We start from the raw sequence: 26,935 nt of genomic DNA on the forward strand, positions 1-26,935 counted from the left end.
AAAACTTCCTAGTTTTCGCTGAGTGAGCTCCACTATAATGAAATAATGGTGGCTGCACATTTCAAAAGCATGTAATATCACCCACGCCACTTTGTTCTCCAATGGAATTGGAGAATGCAATAACGGTCAAACTTGGAGGCAGGGTTTCAACTTAAAAACAAAACGTGTGGTGCTGTGCAAAGCATGGGAAAATTAAAAAAAAACTGCAATTGTAAGATTCCATCAATTCTAAAGCGCACCCCGTTTTTAGAGACTTTTATAGGGGGAAAAAAGTGCATCTTAGAATCGAAGAAATACAGTAATATAATCAGTTTTATCAAGTATTACCACCGTATCTCTTTTTGTTAGCTCTCCGAATAATAATGTCTTTATTTTCCCGAAGTTCACTTAAAGCTGAACTGTGGTGTGTGTGTGTGTGTGTGTGTGTGTGTGTGTGTGTGTGTGTGTGTGTGTGTGTGTGTGTGTGTGTGTGTGTGTGTGTGTGTGTGTGTGTGTGTGTGTTAAATTTAGGAAGTCGCGTTTCTTTTATGTTATTCACCACCTGGTGAATAACATAATGCATTGAGCATTATAGCTCCGGTTCATACTATCAAGTACTTAGTACTGTGCAGAGATTGAAGGTTGAGAAGATGAAAGATGATGAACTTTTGTAGATTGTAATTTTCTGGAAATGGGTATAAAGAAAGGTTGTTCCAGAAAACAGAAGCTGAAAGAATAAATCAGGAAGGAAAAAAGTTGGTTCTGTGAGTTTGAAGTTGAACACTAGAAGGATGCAACTGGTTGCTGCATGTTTTCATATTGGTTTGGAAGAGAGAGCAGGAATTCTAGAAGCCAATTTAGAAAAACACTACCCATGGAAGTATCTCTAGAAAAGGCATGCAGCAGAAACAGAATGTCTATGAGACAGAGAGCGGAGAGACTTGGAATTGGGTCATTAATTAATAAAAATTGCCCCCTGAGAGTGAAATCAAAAACTCAGTTTTTTTTTAAGAGACATAGGAAGCAATATTTGTGGTGTCTATATGCCAAGAAAGATTGTCAGGATAATCCCTAATAGAGATATGTGATCTTGTCCAGAAATCTGAGGGTCATTGAACATAAGCAGAAGAATACTTTTTTGCAAGAGAGAGTCACACACACACACACACACACACACACACACCCCCCTCTAAAAGGACAGAATTCATGGGATACCTGGTTCCTGGGCAACCACTGTGTCCCCTGTTGCTAGTGGACAAACCCACTGCTTGGCAGGTATAGGTACACTGCATTCATGTAGATGGTAATTCAATGTCATTGTGGATAAACATCGTGAGTTAACCAACTTTGAAAGTAGAGATGATAGTGGGTGCCTGATGCATGGGTCACTCTATCACGGAGGTGGTACAGAATTTGCACTATCCTCGTTCGACAGTATCAAGAGTGTATTGGGAATATGCCATTTCAGTAATAACATCTTATTGTGGACAGTGCTGTGGGTGGAGAAAGGTGGTGGATGAACATGGCCGTCGATGTCTGTCTCGCATTGTTTCAGCCTACCAGAGAGCGACAGTGACACAAATCACCACCGACCAGCCAGAGTCCCATTGCAATGAAGAATTAGTCCTGTGTCGTGGTGTTAGCAATGGTACATTGCTAACACCACGACACAGGACTCTAAGCCTCAACTGGGCAAAATAACATCGGCACTGGACCTTGGATGATTGGGGTCGGATCTGAGGAATCCCATTCCCAGTTATTTCAAGCGGATGGGGGGAGGTGCATATCTGGCGAAAACCACACAACGCTATGCACCCGTCACGTCAAGAAGGGTGGACATTCGGTAATTGGCTGGGGTGTGGTCAGCTGGCACACATTGGGACCTCTGGTATGTCTAGATGTATCTCTGAAAGGTCCAGGTTATGTGTCCATCCTTGCAGACCATCTGTATCCCTTCATGGTCATTGTGCACCCACAGGGCAATGGACTCTTCCAGCAGGACAGTGTGCCTCCTTACAGAGCCGTGGTGACTAGAACATTTTTCGAAGAGCATTCTGTAGGTTTTATCACCATGGAATGGTTTCCCTGTTCACCGGATATGAACCCTGTGAAGCATCTTTGGGACTATGGAAAGGTCGGTTCGAGCTTTGGATCCTCCACCCAGGAATGTGATGGAATTATGGACCGTGGTGCAGTAAGCATGGATGGAAATACCTGTGGAACACTTTCATGAACTGGTGGACTCTGCCTCGCCATGTGAACTGCTGTTATCCAGGTGAAAGGTGGGCCTACCCATTACTAGGTAGGTATGACATGATCTCTGTCCACTCAGTGTATATAGATAAGTACATTGTGGTGAAAGGAGAGGGTGATAGTCTAAAGAAACCGGAGGTCTAAACTATAACTATGGAAAAAAGATGTTAAAATCATCAGATTTGCAGCATTAATATATTATTATTTTTTAATATATTATTTATTTATTTTATATATTATTTTTATTTTTACTTTATAGGTGCTTTTGCATTATATATTATTAATATATATATATATATTATATTATATTATATTATTAATATATTATTATATATTAATATATTATTTTTATTTTTACTTTATAGGTGCTTTTGCATTTTTCCATAGTTTTGACTTCCTGTTTCGTTAGACTATCTCCTCTCCCTTCACCACAGTCTACTTATCTACATTCCTTTATGGTTGTTGGGTTCTTTCTGCTATATATATAGCAGTACCCAAGGTTCCATAATTCATAATTATTCCATATTCCATAATTACATTATATATATATATATATATATATATATATACAGTGGATTCCGGTTATTTGGGCCACAGGTTAATCGGGGCAGCCGTTTATTTGGGGCAAATCTTAAAAAACAGAACCCAATCGAGAAAATACCAGGGTTTACTTCGCTTAATTGGAACAACATGCTGTTTAATCAGGGCAGGAGACCACAGCACTGGAGATTACCCTACGATTGTCTTTGACCATACCACGTGGATCAGTCAGATTTCTGGAAGTCACAACCATAAAACAATAAAAATAATTAGCAGTCACTTGTTTATTGGGCTTTTCTGCTAGTGCAATCTATCATAAAAAGATAGTAAACTTGATCTTATTGAATTTGCGATGATACCGACAGCTGGAATTCTGTGGATTATTATGGTGAAATGTGTTTACACTTCCATGAAATCTTCAATCGTATAAAAAAATTTATTTATCAGAATCTTCTCTTCATTCCTATTTTTAAAGCTTCGTAACTTGTTACTCTGTTCTCACTTGAATGTATCGTGTTACTTGCAATTTGTGTGTGCCATGTTCTTTGTTATTGATTGCTTATCTTTTTAATGTTTTAAATTTTGACCCCACCTACAAATGTCACTGAACAGAAATGTCAACTAGTTCGTTTGTACATATTACAGTACATATTAATTATATCGATTATCACATATATTCTTCCGATTTTCGCCTATCATTTAATTTTTTAATTGGTAAGGTAAGGTAATAAAGGATAAATGTGTGCTTAATATATCTTTACTTTTATAGCCTGTAGATAATATTCCTCCTATTTTCACTAATTAGAATCGCTAAACGTTTAATAGAATTAAAATTCAATTCACTGACATGATTACAATGACCGGTGCTTACTACACATTGTATAGTGAATGGTACTTTACTATGGTGAGTTCATCATAACGTGATTTGATTGTACAGTGAACCAATTGTAAAGCGGGGGTCCTATTGTATTTTTAGCTATTTACATGAAATCTTGGATAATTGGGGCAGCCGCTTAATCGGGCCAAAATGCACTATATATATATATATATGACAGAACTGAGTTTTAGAAGGATTGAAATCAAGTAAGTTACCTTTGCTCCACTGAGGAATTACCTGGAGATCAGCATTTAAGGAATTGGTAATGGATATTCAAGAAGTTGAAGCTGTTTATGTAAAGCAAGGTTTCTCAAAACTGGAAGGTGGATTGCAATGTGCCATCATCAGAAAAACTATGGATAGGATTTCCTATCTCTATATTTGAATGGATATGGTCAATGGATGAAGGTCATTAATAGGAAAAGAATAGGAGAAAGAACTGAACCTTGGGGAACACTATCATTACTGGAGAAGTTAGAAGGCAGAGAGCCATCTATCATCACTTGCAACAAGCAGTCAGAGAAAAAACTGGATACCCAATTACAAAAAACAGTTTGTCAACCATAAAATGTAAGATTATTTAGTAGACCTGTATGCCAAACACAATCAAAAGACTTTGAAATGTCAATAGCAAATGCTTGAGTGTCACCAAACTTTTCCACTGAATTTGTCCATAGATGTTAACATAAGCCAGTATATTACCAGTGGATAGAAACTTATGAAACTTTAGCAGTTCATTGATTTCTCCATTACTTTAGAAAAAGTAGAAGTAATTGCAATGGGACGATAATTGGATGGGAGTGATTTTTTACCCTTTTTAGGAACTGGCTGGATATAAGCAAATTTCCAAGTAGTAGGGAACACACTGATACTGAACAGGAGTTTTGAGAAAAAATGGAGAAATACTATCAGGACCAGATAGTATTTCTCCATGTACATGTGTGACATGGAATAGCGGTTTTTGTGGATATTACTATGCAGAATAAGTGATGTTGTGACATCCTAGATAGTGCCATTCTTCCAGCACTTATGCATTTTTATGGCAAAAGATCTCAACATTTTTCATTAGAACAGGTTCCCTGTCACAAACTCATTGTGGCAACTTGGTCTTGGAGAATAATGTGACATTGATTAATTGACCTATTCAGAATCTTGAATCAGTACAGCACAGTGGCAGTCCCAGATATTATTATCATCATTAGCCATATGGTGCAAGGAAGCCTGAGGCTTTTGCTGCACCAGCCAAAAAAAAAAAAATTCTGAGTTACCCTGAACGAGAGAGAGAGAGAGAGAGAGAGAGAAGTAGGAGGGAATCACCAAGGAAGAGAAGAATGATGATATCAAACTCAGGACCCTGGGTGTGCCAAGCCCATACTAACCAGATGTGAGTCCCTGGGACATAAGGGCTAAAGAGCTATAACCCCTACCTTAATTATCAAAGTAATATGGAAATTTTTTTAACTGCTTTATTCCGTTTAGAAAAATTTCTGATTTCTTGGAAAACTCTCTTAGGCCGACCTTTAGGTAATTCTCAGATCACTGAATAGAAATTCCTCCCCCCAAGATTAATTATAAATATGAGCAAAGGTTCATCAGTTGAGGACAACGTCAAGTTTTTATCTGTGCTACATATTTAAAAACTTCGGAAGAATGGAGAAATATTTCCATCAACATTTCATAAATTGGTAGAAATTGAAGAGTTTTATATTTTATGCCAAATGAGGTTCTACACCTCATTAAAGTCTGATCCGTTGTTATTTTTGCTAACTAGATAAAGTATACTAACTCACATAATTTTTGGATAATTAAGTGTGCAGACAGTCAAAGTTTTTGACCATTGTTGGACATCATTTTAGAGACAAAAGAAGCTGAAAGCATCAGGACCACTAATGCATACTCTGCATAGCAGTTCTTGTGTTTTCAGCTTTTTTTTTACTTGAAAGAATACCCGAAATGGCTACTGAATATCATCTATGTGTATTAGGGCTTGATTGATTTAGTTTATGCCTTGCCTTGCCTTAGTGCAATTTATTTCACTTTTCAGTTCATTAGGTGTGATTGCTTAGCCAAACATTATGTGAATCAGTGTATTCCATTTACTTGTTTATATTGGTATGAAATATAGAAATATGATTTTGTGTTGATTAAAGGTTTTCTACTTATCTTTGAAACCTCAGATTTTCTGTTCTGTCGAAGTGCTCTGTTCCCTGGATGTCTCTTCATATCAACCCCTTCATATATATATATATATATATAGATATATATATATATACACACACATACATACATACAGGCTGGCCTTGATTAACGTGATTAATTCGTCCCGCGAGCATATTGCGCAAACGGAAGCGCGTTAATCGAATATAATAATCAATATAATAATAATTTTTCAATTATAATTGGTCCTTGACCTTCTGGAATGTCCATAAAGAACTTTAAAAATAACTTTTTAACTGTATACAATGTAAAAGATAATTAAAATAATTATGGAATTAAATGTTTATTGCATAAAACAGCGGTTCCCAAACTGTGCACTGCAAAATATTTTAAATTTTCGAGGGAAACATAGCAATACTTGACATCTGTCGGACACCGCACGAACTACTAGTTCGAGGTAGTTCACAGTTTCAGCATTTCTTATTAAGTTGTTTGGACCTAACTACTAAACGGAACTGTTAGGTATTTCTTTTGGTCTGGGTGTGCCTTGAAAAAATTACTGAGACACTAAGGGCGCTGTGAACGGAGAAAGTTTGGGAACCTCTGATATAAAATACGCGATGAAGAAATGACTGTTGCGGAAATATTTGAACAGTGTTGACTTTCTCTTTTCATCAATCAATTTCCGATGGCCGACAACAGTCTTCTCTGGGCCCTGGCGAAATAAATATCGCAGAGAACCTCAAACCTTTTGTTTGAGTTTCTATGCGATACGAAAGATTTCATCTAATTCTTTTACCGTTATCTCCTTTGCGGTAACATTTTCATCTGGCTCATTTAAAATTTTGAATTTTTATGCAAGTGTGCATTGACTTTATTAGCAGGAGACAAACAAGTAACACGTCTGCTTCCGATGGTTGATGGAATACACCAAGGTGGGCAGCAGGCAAACGTTTGTTTATTGACTGTACGACTCGCGGTAAGCTTAACGCGCGATTCAAATCTTTTTCAACTATTGTATAAAAAAAAAAGATCGCGTTAACTGGAAATTTTGCATCGTGTAAAGTGAAAAGTGGTATAATTTTTCAAATAGTGTTAACTGAAAATCGCGTTAATTGAACTCGCGTTTGCGAGGCCTGGCTGTATCTCACTCTCTCTCACTCTCTCTCTCTCTCAGAAATTTAACTCAGAAATTTTTTTTTTTTTTTGGCTGGTGCAGCATAAGCTTCCTTGCCTCAGGCTTCCTTGCACCATATAGCTAATAATAATAATAATAATATTATTATTATTTTCATTGTATTTTATTAAAAAGGTAAATCATATATGAACCAGAAGTACAAACATCATTTGTTAAATTAATTATCATATTTTTTTATGTATTAAGGAATTATAACAGTTGTACTTTTTTTCTGTTTTTCAGGGAATCTATTTTGCAGACATGTTTGCCAAAAGTCACGACTACTGTATTTCACATTACAGAAATCATCAGTCAACATTCATTCTTTTGTGTGAGGTAAATGTTGTTAGATAATGTCTCTCTCTCTCTCTCTCTCTCTCTCTCTCTCTCTCTCTCTCTCTCTTTTTTTTTTTTTTTTTGGTTTGTTGTCAACTAATGACATGATGTTATTTTCGAACCTCTCAAGAGTTGAAGTAATGAATTTGTAGTAATTATCAGTATATCCATCCTATACATAACAGTGAAAAGGCTGTCATGTTAGGAACAGATGTTTACAAATGAAAATTTTGCTTCTAATTTCAAAAATTAAAAAAATAGTGTATATGTGTAGGTTCTAAACAGCCTTCTTTGGGTTCAAGCATGTTTTGTTAGCAATCCCCTCCCCCTCCTCCCAACACACACGCAATAAGAGATCTCATTGTCACTTGCATTATGTAATAATTTTTATAAGAGGAGCTTGCATTCTTTCAGTTAAACGTGGTATTAGTACTAGTTTTAGTAATGGCCATTTGTTGCAAATAAGCCTAAGACTTGCTGCACAAGCCAAAAAAAAAAAATGAATAAATGAAAATAAATAATAATAAGAGAATATGCTTTCTTAAATTTTGATAATTAAAACAAACATTTTTTGAGACAGTTATTTTTCTTCAAAGATGGTGGTGAGAACTTGTAAAATGTAATAAAATTACCAGATTAATTCCAAGTGTTTCAAAGTCTAATCAGGGAATCTTGCAAGTAAAAGGTTGTTAAAATTAAAGTATCCCTATGTAGAGGGCTCTGGAGCGAGTTCTAAGGCTCGTACTGAAGAGAAATTTGGACAACAGGTACAATATTATGTAAAATTAATGTTATTATGTAAACTCTAGAAGGAAAGGGATGAATCAGATTGGACCACTTAACATAGATGGGTTGACTATTGATGATCATGCCGGCCGGGCTAGCCAGGTGGGTAAAGTGCCTGCCTGGCAACCCAGAGGTCGTGGGTTCGAATCCCGCCTCGGGCTTGGATCAGAATAAAAGGCAAAAAACTTTGGGAGGTGCATTATGGCCACAGAAGCCGATGCACCAACAACAAACAAAAAAATATATGTATATTGATGATCATGCTCAGATACCTGATAAACTTAATGAGTATTTTGCATCTACATTCACACATGAGGAGTTATTCAATGAGGGGGTGCCAGAAGTTTATCAAACCCTAACAGGCAGCTAAGTTAATTTGTAATAACTGAGAGCAAAGTGGAGGAGAAATTGTTGAAGTTGAGTATAAGGAAGACACCTGGGGTGGACGAGATCTATCCAGTTGTATTAAAGGAGGCAGCAAAGAAAGGAAGCAAACCCTTAGCCATAATTATGAGAGCTTCCTTGGACTCAGGGGAGGTCCTCATAGACTGGAGGTGTGCAAAAATATCACCAATTCACAAAGGGGGTTCAAAATGTGACACAAGTAACTACAGACCTGTTAGTTTAACTTGTGTGCTGGGGAAAATAATGGAATCACTGGTTAAAGAAGCATTGCAAGATCATCTAGACAAGACTGCAGTAATAGTTAAGACACAGCATGGGTTTGTTAAAGGGAGGTCTTGTCTGACCAATTTGATTGGATACTATGATGTGGTTACAAATGAACTGAATGCCAAAAATAATTTTGATATCATATACTTGGATTTCAGGAAAGCTTTTGACACTGTTTTACATGGAAGACTGCTGTACAAATTGGAGAGGTATGGCATTAAGGGTAAGTTGCTACAATGGATAAAGGGATGGTTGAGTGGGAGACAACAGAGAGTGGTAATCAATGGACACTGCTCTTTGTGGACAACTGTTGTTGCAGTTCCCCAGTGTTCGGTGTTGGGCCCATTGCTGTTTTGTATATTTATCAATGATATTGATGAAGGTATATCAGGTTTAATGTCCAAGTTTTCAGATGATACAAAGGTTGGTAGAGTTGTTAACGACCCTACCAACAGTATGCTACTCCAACTGGATGTAGATAAGTTGGGAAAATGGGCTGAGAAGTGGCAACTGAAGTTTAACATTGACAAATGCAAAGTACTGCATACGGGTAGCGATAACCAAAGAGAAACGTACCAACTCTGTGGTACTAAACTCAGGGAAGTGGAAAGTGAAAAAGACCTGGGGGGTAATTGTGCAGTCAAATATGAAGTTCACTGAGCAGTGCAGATGGGCTGCCAGGTCATGGAGTCTTGTCAATAATATATAGGAATTTTGCTAGCTGGGACAGGGAGGTGATTATCCCGTTACACAAGGCAGTGGCGAGGCCACACCTAGAGAACTGTGTACAGGACTGGAGGCCTCATTTTAGGAAGGACGTAGAGTTGCTAGAATGAGTACAAAGAAGAGCAACAAGATTCGTGAGGGGAACAAAGGGGTGCTCTTACCAAGAAAGGCTTAATTTTTGCGAATTGCAGTGCCTCGAGAATAGGTACCTGCGAGGTGACCTGGTTGAGGTGTATAAGGCCTTGAATGGGTTGAGCAAGCTGAATGCTGATGGGATTCTTCCTCTTGCTCAGACTAAGAACCTGAAGGGGCACAGTTTCAAATTGAGGAAAGATAGTTGTAAAATAGATATGTGGAAATTTGCCTTTAGCCAGCAGGTAGTTGTTTGGTGGAACAGGCTTCCATCTTTTGTTGTGGAAACTAATAGCCTAAATAAATTTAAGGCTGAGCTGGACACGAATTTTAGAACGAATGGTGGGGTGAAATGGGATCGTTTTTTTTGGCTGATGCTCCATAAGCTTGCTTTCTTGCATCATATGCCTCTACTAATGCTAATGCTAATAAAAAATGTTTGCCATTTATTGGGGGGGAAAAATTAGTTATAAAATTTGTCACTATATGGCACTGTGGCGATACATATGACTTGAACAGCACTACAATTGTTCAATGTGTCCTCCATTTTGGTCAACAACAGTTACCATTCGAAGAACAGCAGAATATAACCTGTCAACTGGAATAGCCAGCACATTATGTCTAATGCTTTCCTTCAGATTTGCCAGAGTTTGACATCCTTCCCGATACACCTGGTTCTTCAAAACACCCCACAACCAGAAGTCACATGGGGTGAAGTCCGGTGATCGGGGTGGCCAAGATGTCTAGAAACAACAGCTGATGACCCGTTTTGTCTTTAAAGTGTTGCCTTAGCAATATTTGGACACAGCGGTGGATGTGGGGCGGCGTACCATCTTGCATGAATATGGTATCCTGAAGGCACCCATGTTATTGCAGCTTTGGTATTGCGAAATTTGCCAACATTTCATAATATCGCTGTCCAGCTGAACAGGTGCGGGGTCCAGTCGGTGTTACCTGTTCAAAAAATTATTGCCCAATCATGAATGTTGCTGTAAATCCACACCACACTCACTTTTGGAGAATGCAACCGGTCCTCTTGGATAACTTGAGGGTTTTCTGTTGCTCAAATGCGACAGTTGTGCGTATTCACTTGTCCATTTAAGCAGAAGTGGGCTTCATCGCTCCAAAGGATGTTCCATGGCCAAGTGATATCCACTGTCATTTGTGCCAGAAACTGAAGTGCGTTTGTGAAACGAATATCTGCATCACCATGCTTTAGCTTCTGTAGCATGTGCATCTTGTAAGGGTAGTACCGCAATACCTGACGCATTACTAGCCGTACAGTGGAATACGGCATGTCCACTTCACGAGAAACGGCTGGCACACTTACACTGTCACATGGAGATTGACTTGATAAATCTATGACAACCATAGCTCCATCTTCAACATGAGAGGAGTCCACTCGTTTTCCACCTCTAGCTGGTTGAACACTAAGATGTCCTGTCGCTTCAAATTTTTGCAATCATTTTGCAGACAGCACAAACAGTTATAGGTCCACAACTTATGCGCTTCTGACGCTGTTCTCTGATAGCCGCAGCTGCATTGTTGCTGTTCTGTTAGTACAGCTTCACTAATATGCGTTTTCCTGCAATGTTGTTGGCATTGCTGCTGTAGTGCAGGCAAACATCTACTGTATGATTTTGAAGAGACTGCTTTGCTTTTATACAGTACAGTAGGGCTGAGTAGTGGCACTGTATAATTTACAATTATGCAAATAACTTACGTTATTTGCATAATTGTAACTAAGATAGTTACGTGCCATATAGTGACAAATTTTGTAACTATTTTTTTTTTCCCCCAATAAATGGCGAGCACCTTCTTTATTGTACCTTTGTCCAAATTTCTCTTTAGTACGAGCCTTAGAACTCGCTCCAGAGCCCTCTACATAGGAACACTTTAATTTTAACAACCCTTTATATTGCTATTTACACATCACTGTTCCACTTCTTAACTTCTGTGGAAGCCATCTTACAGTTATGACTAGGCAAGTATTTTTGCCATGGCAAAGACCATGAAGTAATTACCCCCAGGGGCTCACATCTGGTGAGTATGGGCTTGGCACACCCAGGGGTCCTGAGCTGGATATCATAATTCTTCCCTTTCATGGTAATCCTCTCTCTCTCTCTCTCTCTCTCTCTCTCTCTCTCTCTCTCTCTCTCTCTCTCTCTCTCAGGGTAATAGGGAAATGGTTTTTTTTTTTTTTTTTTTTTGGCCGGTGCAGCATAAGCCTTAGGCTTCCTTGCACCATATGGCTAATAATAATACTACAGGTCCAGGGCTCAGAATTGAAAGGAGTGCATTGTGCTTGTCAATAGGATGTACTGTATGGTCGACTCGCTGTCGCGGGTTGCACAGGAATATTAGCATTAGCATTAGTAGAGGCATATGATGCAAGAAAGCAAGCTGATACAGCATCAGCCAAAAAAAAAAACCTTCCCATTTCACCCATCCATTTGTTTATCCAGTTCTTCCTTGAATTTATTTAAGCTATCAACTTCCACAACGACTGATGGAAGTTTGTTCCAGCAATCAAACACCTGCTGGCTAAAGGCAAATTTCTGCACATCTGTTCTATAACTGTCTTTCCTCAATTTGAATTTATGCCCCCCTCAGGTGTGTAATCTGAGCAAGACAAAGAATTCCTTCAGCATTGAGCTTGCCCAAACCATTCAAGGCCTTATACACCTCAGTCAGATCACCTCTCTAATCACCGTCATAGTAATGACGTGTAATATAATCACCATCCTCCCCATGTGATGGAAAAGACCTGAGTTCGAATGCCATCGATGATGCAAGGAATTTTTATGCACATTTTTCAAAAAGTGGCCTGAATTAGTCGCATGGTTTTTTGGAACCATATTTGCCATACTTAAGGTGTGGTGAATATGGTTACAGACACTGGCTCCGAGTCATCGCAGACGCCAAATGGAATTAAACTTCTTACAACTGAATACATAATTTGTTTTTAAAAATGGAAATCGTTATTATTTATTATAATTATAGTTAAAGAACAAGTTGTCATCTAAATAATATATTAATTATTATAAACATCTGTCGCTTTTATATAAATTTAACATTTTATGGATAATAATTTTTATATTTTAATTAATGTTGAGAGATAATAATTATAATTTAATTACATTTATGAAACTAAGATGCATTTCTGATATAAAATATACACCATAGGTCAAAATTCCTAATCACTTTTCTGCATATTATTGATACTTCACACTTCCGCAACATTGTAAAATGCATGAATGTAGTTATAAAGTATTTAAGGGCAAAGGCCTCATGCTACGAGGTAGAATGTAGAATGTAGGTTAGTGCAAAATGCATCATTTTAACATAGCTATCTATCTAAGTAGTTAAATTAATTAATTAAATTGGCATCGTTTTGGTTATATCTCATATTGTGAATGTCTTCACAACGAGTTGCCATGGTATTGTACTACCTCGAATAAATAACACTTCACCAGTGGAGAAGATAATTGTTATTTATTCTCAGCGGATACCACCACCGGATATATAACCAAAACAATGTCAATTTAAAATTAATTAATTTAACTACTTAGGTAGATAGCTATGTTAAAATGATGCATTTGCACTAACCTACATGATAGTCATTCTACCTCGTAGCATGAGGCCTTTGCCCTTAAATACTTTATAGTCTATATCACTACACACCATCAGGCATCTCTCATATTGTGAAGTTATACTTCATAACTGGGTTGTCACTATTGCAGCATCAGGGTACCTGCCCACCCACCGAAGAGAAGCCATCAAGCTTTGAAACGGTGCCGTGTGGGTGGTGGTATCCGCTGAGAATAAATAACAATCGTCTTCTCCACTGGTGAAGTGTTATTTATTCGAGTAGTACAATACCATGGCAACTCGTTGTGAAGGCATTCACATTATGAGATATAACCAAAACGATGCCAATTTAATAACTACTTAGGTAGATAGCTATGTTAAAATTATGCATTAGCACTAACCTGCATGAATGTAGTTATTATGATAATATTACCAATCATTGTATATTAACAAAGGTACATATTATTAATTTAACATTCTTATATTTATTTCCGAAAAATAGCTTTATGTGAAAATCAGGACAATCTCCCAGAAAAATCAGGAAGTTTGGTTACCAAATTACTGTTCACCTATCGAATAGGCAAAGAATAATTTAATTGGTTATTATTAACACATTTAATGAGGTACAATTTAATGTACATTTAAAAAAGGTACAATTTTGTACTTTTGTACAAAATTGATTTGAAATTATAAACTGATAACACTATTCCTAAAAGATACCAATTTTTTTTAAAAAAGGTTTTTAGTCAGCAGCACGAGATGGTGCCACTTTAAGTTCTTGATGGTGATACAATGCTTCCATCTCTTATCACTTTGAAAATCGCCCCTCGACGTGGGCACCTGTACGTGGTGAGGGGACCTCCCAGTGACGCTGCTGGACTTCCAGACTAGCATCACTGGGATCCAACGCCCACAGCCCAGGTTCCAGGCTTACATCAATGGAATCCGGCGTGTTTGCCGTGCGCTGCGACCCATGGAAATTCGGAAAGGGGGATCCTGGTGGTTGAGGGGCCCAGCTTCAATACACCACTTTGGCCCCTGCTTCGACAAGACGAGTGTTCCTGGAAGGCCCGGCTAGGATCAATCGGCTAGTAGGCTCGCCTGCGAGGATCAACCTTGTCAATGCCACGCCCCTACCCTTATGGTCCGAGGGACAGGATTCAGGCTGGCGGCGGTGCGGGTATAGTGTCTGGGTAGCCCTGGCGTTCCACTCCCGAGCGCATTTATTGCATGCCGGGTAGTGGGCGTCCCTTTGGGCTCCGTGGTGGGTGGGGAGCCCGGGCACTGAACAATATAAAAAACTCAATGAATCCTGATAAACTTATTTCTTCGGGGGCCCCAACCCGGTCCCTATCTGAAAACAGAGACGGAGAGGCAGATAGCATTATTGCTACAAAGAGGCAGCGAACCGAATTACCATCAGGGCCAGTCCCAAGGTTCTTAATCATGCATTCTACCAATGAAACAACGATTGGTAAAATGTCACCCTTTTTTATTCAAAAAGGGTTAGATGGGTTAGCAGGTTCACCCAAATCAGTTAAGAGGCTTCGTTCTGGAGACTTTAATTGAAACAAAAAATGACACGCAATTGGAACGGGCCCCGGGTGCCAAGCGTTATAGTGATCAAGCGATTCTCAGTGATTTATAGAGCGTTTTTCTTGAAGCTGCAGTTTTTGTTCAGTTAAAAAAGTTTTCTTACATTTTCATTAAATACTAGTAAACTTAGACTTACGATCTGTAAGTAAGTTTCAGAAAGGCAAATCACCTTTCTTCTTTTCATTTAAACTAATATACTAACTCTTATACCGCTTGGTCACTCTAGCGGCACTGCTCCTGCCTCCCCGTGGCGGGGCCAGTAACCTGGGAGAAGAAATCCACTCTCCCGGGGCTGAAAGGAGCAAAGATGGATAACAATACGTTTCCACCTTTAGAGCCTCCGAGCTCAAAACTAGCGACGAAACACACCGATGATGACTTCTCCCAACCCAAGAGGTTGAAAACAAATCCTCAAGAGGAGATACCAGCATTTCTCATACTGCACTCTACATCAGACCAGCCTTTGAGTAAATTGTCCCCATTCCTTGTGCAAAAATGCTTAGAGGCTGTCGCAGGTTCACCAAAATCAGTAAGGCGACTCCAGTCTGGGGATCTTCTGGTAGAGACCATGAAATCCCAGCATTCTGCAAAGCTATTAAATCTGACAACTTTCGGCGGACATCCAATAAAAGTCACTCCCCATGCCACCTTAAATTCCTCCAAGGGAGTAATTGCAGAATGGGACTTATTAACCGTATCAGAGGAGGAAATAGTCAAAGAGCTACGAGAACAAAGAGTCATCCAAGCCAGGAGAATCATGACCCGTAAAGATGGTACTCTCATTCCAACAAGGAGCATAATCCTCACTTTTAGCTCTCCCATCTTACCAACATCTGTCAAAGCAGGCTATCTCCATTGCCGTGTCCAACCCTACATCCCAAACCCAATCAGGTGCTATAAGTGCCAAAAATATGGACACTCTCAGACTGCATGTAGAGGTGAGGCAATATGTCCTAACTGTGGATCGAAAGACCACAACCAATCCGATTGCAATTCTACCACTCCTAATTGCCCAAATTGTAAAGGGAATCATCCAGCTTTCTCTAAAATATGCGAACTATGGAAGCAAGGAAAAAAAATACAGAAATATAAAGTGGAAAACAAAGTCACTTATTCAGAGGCGAGAAGAGAAATAATCAAAATGGAGCCAAAGCGAACGTATGCCACAGCTGCCAAACAGGTGCAATCAGTAAGTATCCAAACGGACGTTACAGTTCCTCCTAATACATCTATCGCGAATTGGGCACGATCCATACTCACTTCTCCCAAACAGTGTCCTTCACAACAAACAACTGAACAAGCCAGCAATACTCCAATCTCCATTCCAGCCGATGCGTCAACAATGAAACCAAAAGCTACAGAAACCCCAATGGTGCATCCACGGATTTCAACGGAAATGGATATTGATCAGGAGAAAAATTCAGATGATGGAATTTTAGAACTCCACGCAACTGATGAGATAGACGCAACACATCCTTTCTTTCCTAAGAAAGACAAAGTAAAAATAGAGAGGTATAAACAAGCTACAACCAAAAAACTGTCAGAAGCAAAAACAACTAACAAGAACGCATAATGGAAAGAATTCTTCAGTGGAATTGTAGAGGCTTTCGTAATGCAAAAGATGACTTGCATGATCTCGTAAACCGCTATGAACCAGCATGTATATCCCTACAAGAAACCTATTTAAATCCACAAGTGTGTCCTACCATTAAAAATTATACCATGTTCAGAAGAGATAGGAGTATCGACTCGCCAGCTCGTGGAGGCGTGGCAGTTCTTGTTAGAAATAATATTCCATCTAAACCTGTTGCTCTTCAGACTCCTTTTGAGGTAGTGGCAATGCGCACAGAAATTGGCATGACTATTACAATAGCATCTATATATATTCCCCCAAATTCCTCAATCTCCTCAGAAAATCTAGAAAATCTAATAGACCAGCTACCACCTCCTTTCTATTTACTCGGAGACTTCAATGCTCATCACTCGCTGTGGGGATCTCCAACAATCGACAAAAGAGGTAAACAAATAGAAAATCTTCTCGATTGTGTGCCAACTTACCCTTTTGAATACTGGAGAGCCTACCTATGTACATTTTTCAACAGGATCCATGAGTGCAATAGACCTTTCAATCTGCTCTCCCTCCATATGTACTAATACGGAGTGGTCTGTTCTTGAAAATCCACTAAATAGTGATCATCTACCAATTCTCTGCAAGCTGCAAACACGGGTAAACTCCCCTTTGCCGGGTCGCTCCAAATGGAAATTTCGTAGGGCACACTGGAATGAATATGCTTCAAATGTTCAGTTAGATGATGAAATAATTCAACTTCAACCCATAGATTATGTCACACAACATATAACTAATCAAATATTACAAGCTGCCCACTCTACAATACCAAAGTCCTTGCCTGGGAAACGCAAACACAATAATTACTGGTGGAATCCGGATTGTACATACGCTAAACAGGAAAAAAATAGGGCTTGGAATTTGTTCCGCAAATTCCCCACAACCAGTAACCTAATTAGTTTTAAAAAAATGAAAGCTAAGTTCCGCCAAATAAGAAGGAAAGCGAAAAGAGAAGCATGGATTAGCTTTTCCTCTAGTATAAACAAGGACACAGATATCAGACTCATCTGGAAGAAAATACAAACAATTGATGGCAAATATGTCCAGTCCCCAGCCTCAATATTAAACTGGAAAGGAAAGGAGTTGTCCTCTCCGGCAGAAATTGCAAATGCCTTAGCCGAATCATTTGCCAGTATATCAGGTGTATCCACCTACAACCCAATCTTTCAGAAAATTAAAAAATCATCAGAGCAGCATAAGATCAATTTCTCCACTAGAGTTTCACACCCGTACAACCAGCCATTTACATTAACAGAACTTTTAGGGGCGCTCAATAAAACTTCCAGTAGTGCTGCTGGTCCAGATGGGATCTACTACGTCATGATAAGCCAACTAAACAACAGAACAAAAAGGGTATTGTTAAAATATTACAATCGAATATTTCTAGAAAATATTTACCCAAACTCATGGCGTCACTCAATTATACTAGCCTTTCCAAAGCCAGGAAAGGATCGCAGCTTTCCACAAAATTACAGGCCGATTTCACTGACCAGCTGCTTAGGCAAAGTCTTGGAAAAAATGGTTCACAGGCGGCTAACGTGGTTCCTGGAAACTAACAACTTGCAAAATAACAATCAGTACGGGTTTCGAAAGAACCGGTCCACGTTAGATGTAATGATAAAAGCAGAAGCAAACATCCGAAATGCCTTCATAAGGGGACAACATCTGGTCATGATCAATCTCGATATTGAGAAAGCCTTTGATAACACCTGGCGATACGGTGTACTTCAAGATCTTCATTCTTTTGGCTTGAGAGGTCATTTACCCCACTTTATACAAAACTTCCTATGCCACAGAACATTTCAGGTCAGATACATGAACAATTTATCTAAATCATTTGTACAAGAGGAGGGTGTTCCTCAGGGGTCCATTCTTAGTCCGACGTTATTTTCAATAAGAATTACAAACATGACACAGGATGTACCTAACACAGTAGAATCGTATATGTTCGCTGATGACCTCGTTGTTTATTGTCAATCCCAAACCATGAACACCATTGAAAGACAACTCCAAATTTCCATCGCTAAAATTGAATCATGGGCATTGCGGAATGGCTATTCCCTATCAGAAAAGAAATCTAGTGCAATTCATTTTTGTAAAAAACGCAAACTTCACCCAGATCCAGAAATATTTTTAAAAAACAACCTGATTCCTGTCACTAACAGTTTCCGACTGTTGGGGTTATACTTAGATAACAAACTTAATTTTGCTTCCCATATTGCTTTCCTTCGAACTACATGTCTAAAAAAACTGAACATCCTGAGAGCAGTCTCTGCTAAGTCCTGGGGTGCTGACAGAAGCTCTCTCCTTCATCTGTATAGAGCTTTAATAAGATCACGATTAGATTATGGATCACCTGTCTATGACTCCGCTAGGAAAAGTTCACTATTACGTCTGAACACCATACAGCATAGTGCTCTTAGGATAGCTGTGGGAGCCTTCAGAACATCTCCGGTCCACAGCCTGTATATTGAGGCAAATGAACCCCCTTTGCATCTCAGGAGAAAATCCTTATTGTGTAAGTATGCAGCAAAAATTAAAAGCATGCCATTCCACCCTAGCTGGCGGTACCTGTTTGATCCTCAATATGCTGAATTATATCACAATAAGCCTAATGAAAACCGCCCTGCAGGGATTCGACTGCAAGAACTAACGATCAGTTGGGATCTTAAATTTCACAACATATTCCAAGACCTTGCTACTCCTGAAACTCCCTGGACTGAATTCTCACCTCACTGCGACAATTTCTTTTCAAGATGGGGAAAATCCTCTCTGGCAAATATAAACTATCAACAGCTCCATAAAACTCATTTGTTGGAAAATTCAGATAAAGTACCTATCTATACTGATGGCTCCAAAACAGATGCAGCCGTTGGTGCCGCAGCAGTTTCTTCTACCTTTTCAGATGCTGTGTCTCTTCCTACGGAATGTACTATCTATACTGCAGAATTATTTGCTATTAAACTAGCTCTAGAAAGAATACACAACAGCTGTATAAAGCAATCCCTGATATACACAGACTCCTTAAGCGCAATCACTGCCATTCAAACTACCATGTCGCCCTCACATCCGATTCTTAAAGAGATACGGTCCAAGTTATTTTACTGTCAAAAAGCCAACCAGAAGGTTACCTTCTGCTGGATACCGGGTCATACAGGCATTCCAGGTAATGAACAAGCGGACGCCGCCGCTAAACACCCTGACTCAAGCACTTCCAGGCAACAAACAGTGCCCTACACCGACTACAAATCCATCATTGAAACATCATGTAGGAAGCAATGGTCTGACCTCTGGAAAGCTCAAATAAATAATAAACTGCTGCGGATAAAAAAAAGAGCCAAAATTGTGGACATCTAGTATCAGGAAAAGCAGGCGACAAGAAGTAATTCTAGCAAGGCTCCGCATTGGACATTCACATCCAACTCATCTGTATTTGCTTATGGGAGAGAACCCTCCTCAGTGTTTGTTGTGCCAGTCTCAGTTGACAATATATCATATTCTCATTGAATGTCCCCAACTTTCAACTACTAGAAAATCAACCTTTACATCCTTATCCCATTTGAAGGAACCGATTACCTTATTGCAGATTCTTGGCAATGATGCAAATTTGGAGGAACTGTTTACTTATTTGAAACAGATAAATCTTTATAATAGCCTATGATCACAATAACATGAGAAATTAGTGACAAGCAAATATCGAACAGGCACAATATGGCCCAAGAGGCCCTTGTGCCAGAAAACCCAAATACAACAACAACAACAACAAGCAATTGGAACATCTACTCCGAGTAACATCAATCGGAGGAGTACCCGTAACAGTGACACCACACAGAACACTCAATTCATCGAGAGGTGTCATTTCGGAGTGGGACCTTCTCGACGTAACCGAGGAGGAAATCTGCTCCGAATTAAAACCACAGGGAGTCATTGCCGTCAAGAGAATCACTGTGCGAAGGGATGGAAAAATTGTTAAAACCAGGAGCGTTATCCTGACTTTTAACTCTCCTAAACCTCCTGATGAGATTAAAGCTGGATACATCAACTGTTCCATGCGTCCATACGTTCCGAACCCTTTAAGGTGTTTTAAATGCCAGAAGTATGGACATTCTCAAATGGCCTGCCGTGGAGTCCTTGCATGCGCTCGATGCGGTGCAAAGGACCACGAAACAGTAGCATGTTCAGCCGCAAAACCCACCTGTATTAACTGTGAAGGCGAACACCCGGCCTACTCACGAGCATGCCAGAGGTGGAAAGAAGAAAAAGAGATTCAACGGCTGAAGGCAGAGCTTAACATATCATACCAGGAGGCAAGGAAATCGGTCAAACCCCTGAATATCAACAGACCTACCTACGCCCAGAAGGTAGCAGGGAGATGTTCCGTCGGAACTCAGACGAACATGACCATTCCTCCAAAGGAGTCTTTCACTCCCATCACGCGTTATCTCTTAAGTTCTCAAAAACCTGCACAGAAGGACCAATCAGCTGCCACTCCTATATCGGTACCTCCTAATGCTCCACTAGTAACAAAGGTAATTATGAAAGAAAAGAATAAGAAAGGGGAAGTCCCCCCTAGTACCCAAGAAAAGATGGATGTCGAGCAGAAGGAGGTACCCAAAGTTTCAGTCTTGGAACTCTTTGCGGAGGAAGAAATTGACACGGGACAGCGTCCATTCTTGTCCAAAAAAAAAAGACCCAAGACTGATAAAAGTAAGCCCTCAGCACCTCGGAAGCCGCCTGATGGACCCACCAAGCCAAAATAATGGCTAAATTCCTACAATGGAATTGTCGTGGATTCCGGCGAAATATTGATGACATCAAGGCCCTCCTGCAAAAGCACGAGCCAGTTTGCTTTTGCTTGCAGGAGACATATCTAAAGGCAAACGATGATCCCACCATGCACAACGTTACTATCGTTCGCAAGGATAGAACTGGGGATGGCCCCGCTCATGGAGGAGTCGCAATCCTTGTGGGCAACCATACTCTTTTTCAGCATCTGCAACTTACTACCAGCATAGAGGCAGTAGCAATTCGAATAACAGTGGGGTTTTTACTAACCGTTTGCTCTATATATTTGCCACCTGATACTGACATCTGCGGTTGCCTCCCCCTTTCTTACTTCTTGGGGACTTTAATGGACATAACACCCTGTGGGGTAGTGCTAGCATTAATAGAAGGGGACGAGTCATAGAGCGTATGCTCATTGACAATGACCTCTGCCTTCTTAATGTGGGAACAAACACCTTTTTCCACATGCCTACCCGTACGTTTTCTGCCATTGATCTCTCTATCAGCTCGCCTTCTCTTCTCCCTTCACTTACCTGGGAGGTAGAAGGGAACCTGTATGGAAGTGATCACTTCCCGGTGATAACCACCTTAATTACTGGGAGACCTTGTCTTCCTGTCAGGTTACCGCAGTGGAAGTTTGATCAAGCTGACTGGAGTGCCTTTCAACACCTGGCAAAATTTGACAACTCTACAGTCAGTCAGGAGCCTATCAATGATGCAGTTACGTACATAACAGAAAATATTGTCCATGCAGCTGCAACTACAATTCCAAAAACATCCACCCGGTTTCCTCCATTTCCAAAGCCATGGTGGAATCCAGAATGCACAGCAGCTAAAAAGGCTCAAAACAAGGCTTGGGGGATATTTCGAAGATATCCTACCACAGTCAATCTATTAGCCTTTAAACATGCCCGAGCCAAAGCACGCTACATCCGCTGTCAGAATCAAAGGGAATCGTGGATCCGTTTCACATCATCCATTACCCAGACGACCAGTACTAAGGTGGTCTGGGAAAAAATCCGGAAAATGAAGGGAAAATACACAGCGTACCCCTCATCAGTCCTTGAATATAATGGATGTACTATTGCAGACTCTACTGCAATAGCATTGCAGTAGAGTCTGCAATAGTACAGTATTTCCCCAATACTCTTGGGGAAACTTTTTCTAACATCTCTGCAACATCATCTTACTCCCCAGAGTTTCTGGTCTTAAAGCACAACATTGAAAAACAGGCCCTTAAATTCACATCGAAGGGTTCCCACCCATACAATGGGCCATTTAATATCAATGAGCTGAAAACAGCACTCGCCCGTACAAAGGCTACAGCTGCTGGACCAGACAACATCCATTATGAAATGATCAAACATCTTTCACCAGAATCCATGGACCATGTGCTCTTCCTGTACAACAGAATCTTCCTTGAAGAGCATTTTCCGGATACCTGGCGCAAGGCAACTATTCTTGCTTTTGCTAAGCCAGGAAAGGATCCTATATGTCCAAAAAACTATCGTCCCATTGCTCTGACCAGCTGTCTGTGCAAAATATTGGAGAGAATGGTCAATGCCATTCTCTCCAAAATATTGGAGAGAATGGTCAACTTATGGTATTTAGAATCGAACGACCTTCTCTCCCGCTTTCAGTACGGCTTCCGAAGAAACAGATCCACACTGGACCACTTAATTAGACTGGAAACATCTATCCGAGATGCTTTCCTAAAAAGAGAACATTTGGTGTCCATTTTCTTTGACATGGAAAAAGCGTACGACACAACTTGGAGATTTGGTATTTTAAAAGACCTTTACAACCTCGGTCTAAGAGGCCACCTTCCAATTTTTATTAAAAATTTTTATCCTGCCGTTATTTCCAAGTTCGTGTAGGATCCTCCCTTTCGCGGCCCTTTTGCCAAGAGGAGGGGGTACCACAAGGATCTGTCTTAAGTGTCACGCTTTTTGCCATTAAAATAAATTCTATTTCTGAACAACTTCCTCCAACTATAAACAGTGCACTCTACGTCGATGACTTCAGCATATTCTCTCAATCATGCAATATGAGGGTTATTGAGAGACAACTACAACAAGCTATTGACCGTCTTAACTCCTGGGCCACGGCCAATGGTTTCAGGTTCTCACCGGAGAAGACCGCTTGCGTACATTTTTGTCGCAAACGTAACCTCCACCCTGAGCCTGAATTACAACTTGGACAAAGCACCATTCCAATTGTATCAGAGACGAAATTCCTGGGACTCATTTTTGACAAAAAGCTGACATTTGTCCAACACATTCGTCAGCTTCGCACAAAGTGCACGAGAGGGCTTACCTCCTCTACCTCTTGGAGTGCAGACCGATGCACTCTCCTACATCTATACCGTGCACTTGTATGCTCAAAATTAGATTATGGGTCTCAGGTATATGCATCTGCCAGAAATAGCGCTGTTTGTTGGCTTGACCCCATCCATCATCAAGCCATTCGTATTGCTACCGGTGCATTCAGAACATCACCTGGCCAAAGTCTGTATGTCGAAGCAAATGAACCATCCTTGTCGCTTCGACGAATGCAGTTGTCTCTACAATATGCCTTCAAGCTGAAGTCCCTGCCAGACCATCCCACGTGGACATCCGTTTTCGAGCCACGATGGGAAAATCTCTACAACACATGACGGACCGTCAATCGCCCATTCGGCATTCGTGTTCAAGAGCTACTCAATGAGCTTAACATCTCAGTAGACAAGGTCGCTCGATCACCAAAGGAGCCCCTTCCACCCTGGCATGCACAAACACCAGCATGTGACTTCTCGCTCAAGATTGCAACGAAGTCGAATACTCCAATTTCTGTCTACCTTCAGCTCTATTCACAACACCGTGCAGAACATTCTGACTTCTTGCCAGTTTACACAGACGGCTCGAAGTCAGAATCGTATGTGGGATCTGCTGCTATCTTTCCAAATAATACCATATCAGAGCAGATACCCCTTGACTGCAGCATTTACACTGCAGACCTGCATGCCATAGAGTTAGCTCTAGATCACATAAGAAAACACTGTTACCAACGGTGTATTATATATGCCGACTCAATGAGTGCACTACAGGCTTTATCAGCGATGTCACACACTAATCATCCAACCATGTCCCGAATCCAGCAGATAATATACAGCCTCTATATAAGTGGATTCGATATCCGCTTCTGCTGGATCCCCAGTCACATCGGGATTAGAGGAAATGATTTGGCTGACACTGCAGCCAAATCGGCAGCCCTGACGGATAATCTTGACCTGTTAGTCCCCTATACAGACTACAGGCAAGTGATCCGTAGTAACCTACAATCTCAGTGGCAAGATTCGTGGCATCAACTGATTATTACAAACAAACAATGTCAAATTAAGCCTATGATCCATCCTTGGCGGTCCAGCTTACACAGGGATCGCAAAGAGGAAGTTGTTCTTGCTCGGCTCCGCATAGGACACTGTCGTGTTACACACTCCTTTTTGCTGAGGGCTGATGACCCTCCTATGTGCGAGCAGTGCGACACCATTTTATCCGTTAAACATATTTTTTGTGACTGTACCAATTTTAGAAATGCTCGTTTTACCGCTTTTAACCATCTGACTGAGCCATATACACTCAGTCAGATTTTATCCGACAATGACCATGTGTCTGCTATTTTTAGTTTCCTAAAAACAGTAAACCTTTTTACTCATATTTAAAAAAAAAAAAAAATATTATTTTAAGATTTACTATTGTTACTTGTTTACAGATATTTGTCTTTTACAGTTTATAATTGTTTTTATACTCTGACTTAGTGACCTAATTCATTAGGTCACTGAATGTTTTACTAATTTTTTTTGACAAAGTTTTGGCGCATTATAGCCTAAGTTGCTGATGCGCCAATAAAACTCAACTAACCAACCAACCTTTGAAAATCGCATTGTCAGTATTTAAATGAAATTGTATCACATCCTAGAATATATATATATATATATCTTCCCCCTGGAGTTCAACTTTTTATAAACTTTCTAAGTAGCCTTAAAATTCATTAAAATAAAAGTAAAATACAGTACTTAAAATATAATAAATTCAAGGAAGAACTGCACAAATTATTGTAGGGGATGGATAGGTGAAATTGAGATTTTTTTTCTGATGCTGTATAAGCTTGCATTCTTTTATCATTTGCTACAATTAATACTAATACAATTATAAATTTTCAGGGACTCCAATAATTAAAAGACATCTATATGCATTTAAAATTCTGTTAATGAGAACTTGTTGCCATCTAGCGGACATATTTGGCACTATAATCCTCTAACTAGAATCATATGCTCATTTGCAACTCTGAAAGCAGTGAACAAGCAATGGATAACTTTTTTTTTTTATTATTATTATTTATTTATATATATATATATATATATATATATATACTGTATCATCAAATTGTATACTATACACAGCGGATATGATAATTTTGATCAATACTAGGAGTGCATTAATCAAACATATTATTGATGGACCATTATCAAAATGTACAAGTTTCAAAATGAGAATCTTCATATCAAAAAATCATTACAGTAACAAAGTTTCTGGGAAGCTTTCATTTTTTAAATAAAAAATACCAAGAATTACTGATTTGCTTTTAAAGAAAAGTGACAAGAAGTGGCGTTATAAGTCGTCATTAGGAGATTAATGTACCTATTATCTTGAAACCCTTGCATCCGCCGCTCAAAAAAAAAAAAAAAAGAACAAATGTTGTTATTATTATTATTAGCCATATGGTGCAAAGAAGCCTGAGGCTTATGGCGCACCAGCAAAACAAAAAATTCGAGAGAGAGAGAGATTGACAGAAGTAGAATCACCAAGAAGGAGAACAATGATGATATCCAGCTGAAGACCCTGGTTGTGCCAAGCCCATACTCGCCAGATGTTAGCCCATTTATTTGTTTTAGTGCATCGCGTTGATTGTTGTGTTCCGTTGCACTGTAAAAGATAGTTTGTTTCGTTATTTATGTCAGGAGTGTCTTTTTTTTTTTTTTTTTTTTTTTTTTCAGAAATCGCGAAAATGATGGATAAATTCAATTAAACAAAAACTTGAAATTATTCAAAAGTTTGAAAACAGTGCATCCGTTAAATCTTTAATGAACCATTATAATGTTGGTGACCAAACCATATGTGTCATCATAAAAAATAGAGGGAAGCATCATATTGGACACATGAGTAGTGCATGACAAGTTATTTTCATTTTTTTATCTATCGCCATATTTTTTACATAGGTTGCCAAATAGAGTTTTTGATACAGCAAGCTCCCGACTTGCGTAACTTTGGACTTATGTAAATTTTTTTTCACTCAGTATTTTTTTTTTTAGGATTGTAAAATTTAAAAGAATAAAAAATAAATAAGCAATCAATAATGACAATCACGACACGCACAAATGAGATACAGAGTAACAAACTTAAAAATAGGAATGAAGAGAAGATTCTTAAAATTTATTAATGCTTTTTTTATATGACTGAAGATTTCAGTGAAGGAGACATACATTTCACCGTAATAACGTAAACACACAGAATTCCAGCTATCAGTATTATCACAAATGCAATAAGATTGAGTTTACTATCCTTTTATAATGAATTGCACTAACAGAAAAGCCTAATAAATAGGCGCCTCCGTAGCCAGGTGGGAAGGAGCAGCAGTGCATAGCACACGCTTCTTGATTAAA

The 26,935-nt window shown here is 39.4% G+C and overlaps 1 protein-coding gene across 4 annotated transcripts in view; it reads left to right on the forward strand.

The window, feature by feature from the left end:
• Window positions 1–26,935, forward strand: part of LOC150084913 (poly [ADP-ribose] polymerase tankyrase-like) — a 1,170,388-nt gene that overhangs the window by 1,125,034 nt on the left and 18,419 nt on the right. For all 4 annotated transcript variants that reach the window (XM_090376702.1, XM_090376704.1, XM_090376701.1 and 1 more), the window contains one exon: window positions 7,227–7,319. In XM_090376702.1, the coding sequence (XP_090232828.1) occupies window positions 7,227–7,319 (93 nt within the window). The remainder of the gene's footprint in view (window positions 1–7,226; window positions 7,320–26,935) is intronic.

This window comes from Mastigoproctus giganteus, chromosome 6 (genome assembly GCF_048544385.1).
Source record: "Mastigoproctus giganteus isolate SK-2022 chromosome 6, ASM4854438v1, whole genome shotgun sequence".
Lineage (NCBI taxonomy): Eukaryota > Metazoa > Arthropoda > Arachnida > Uropygi > Thelyphonidae > Mastigoproctus > Mastigoproctus giganteus.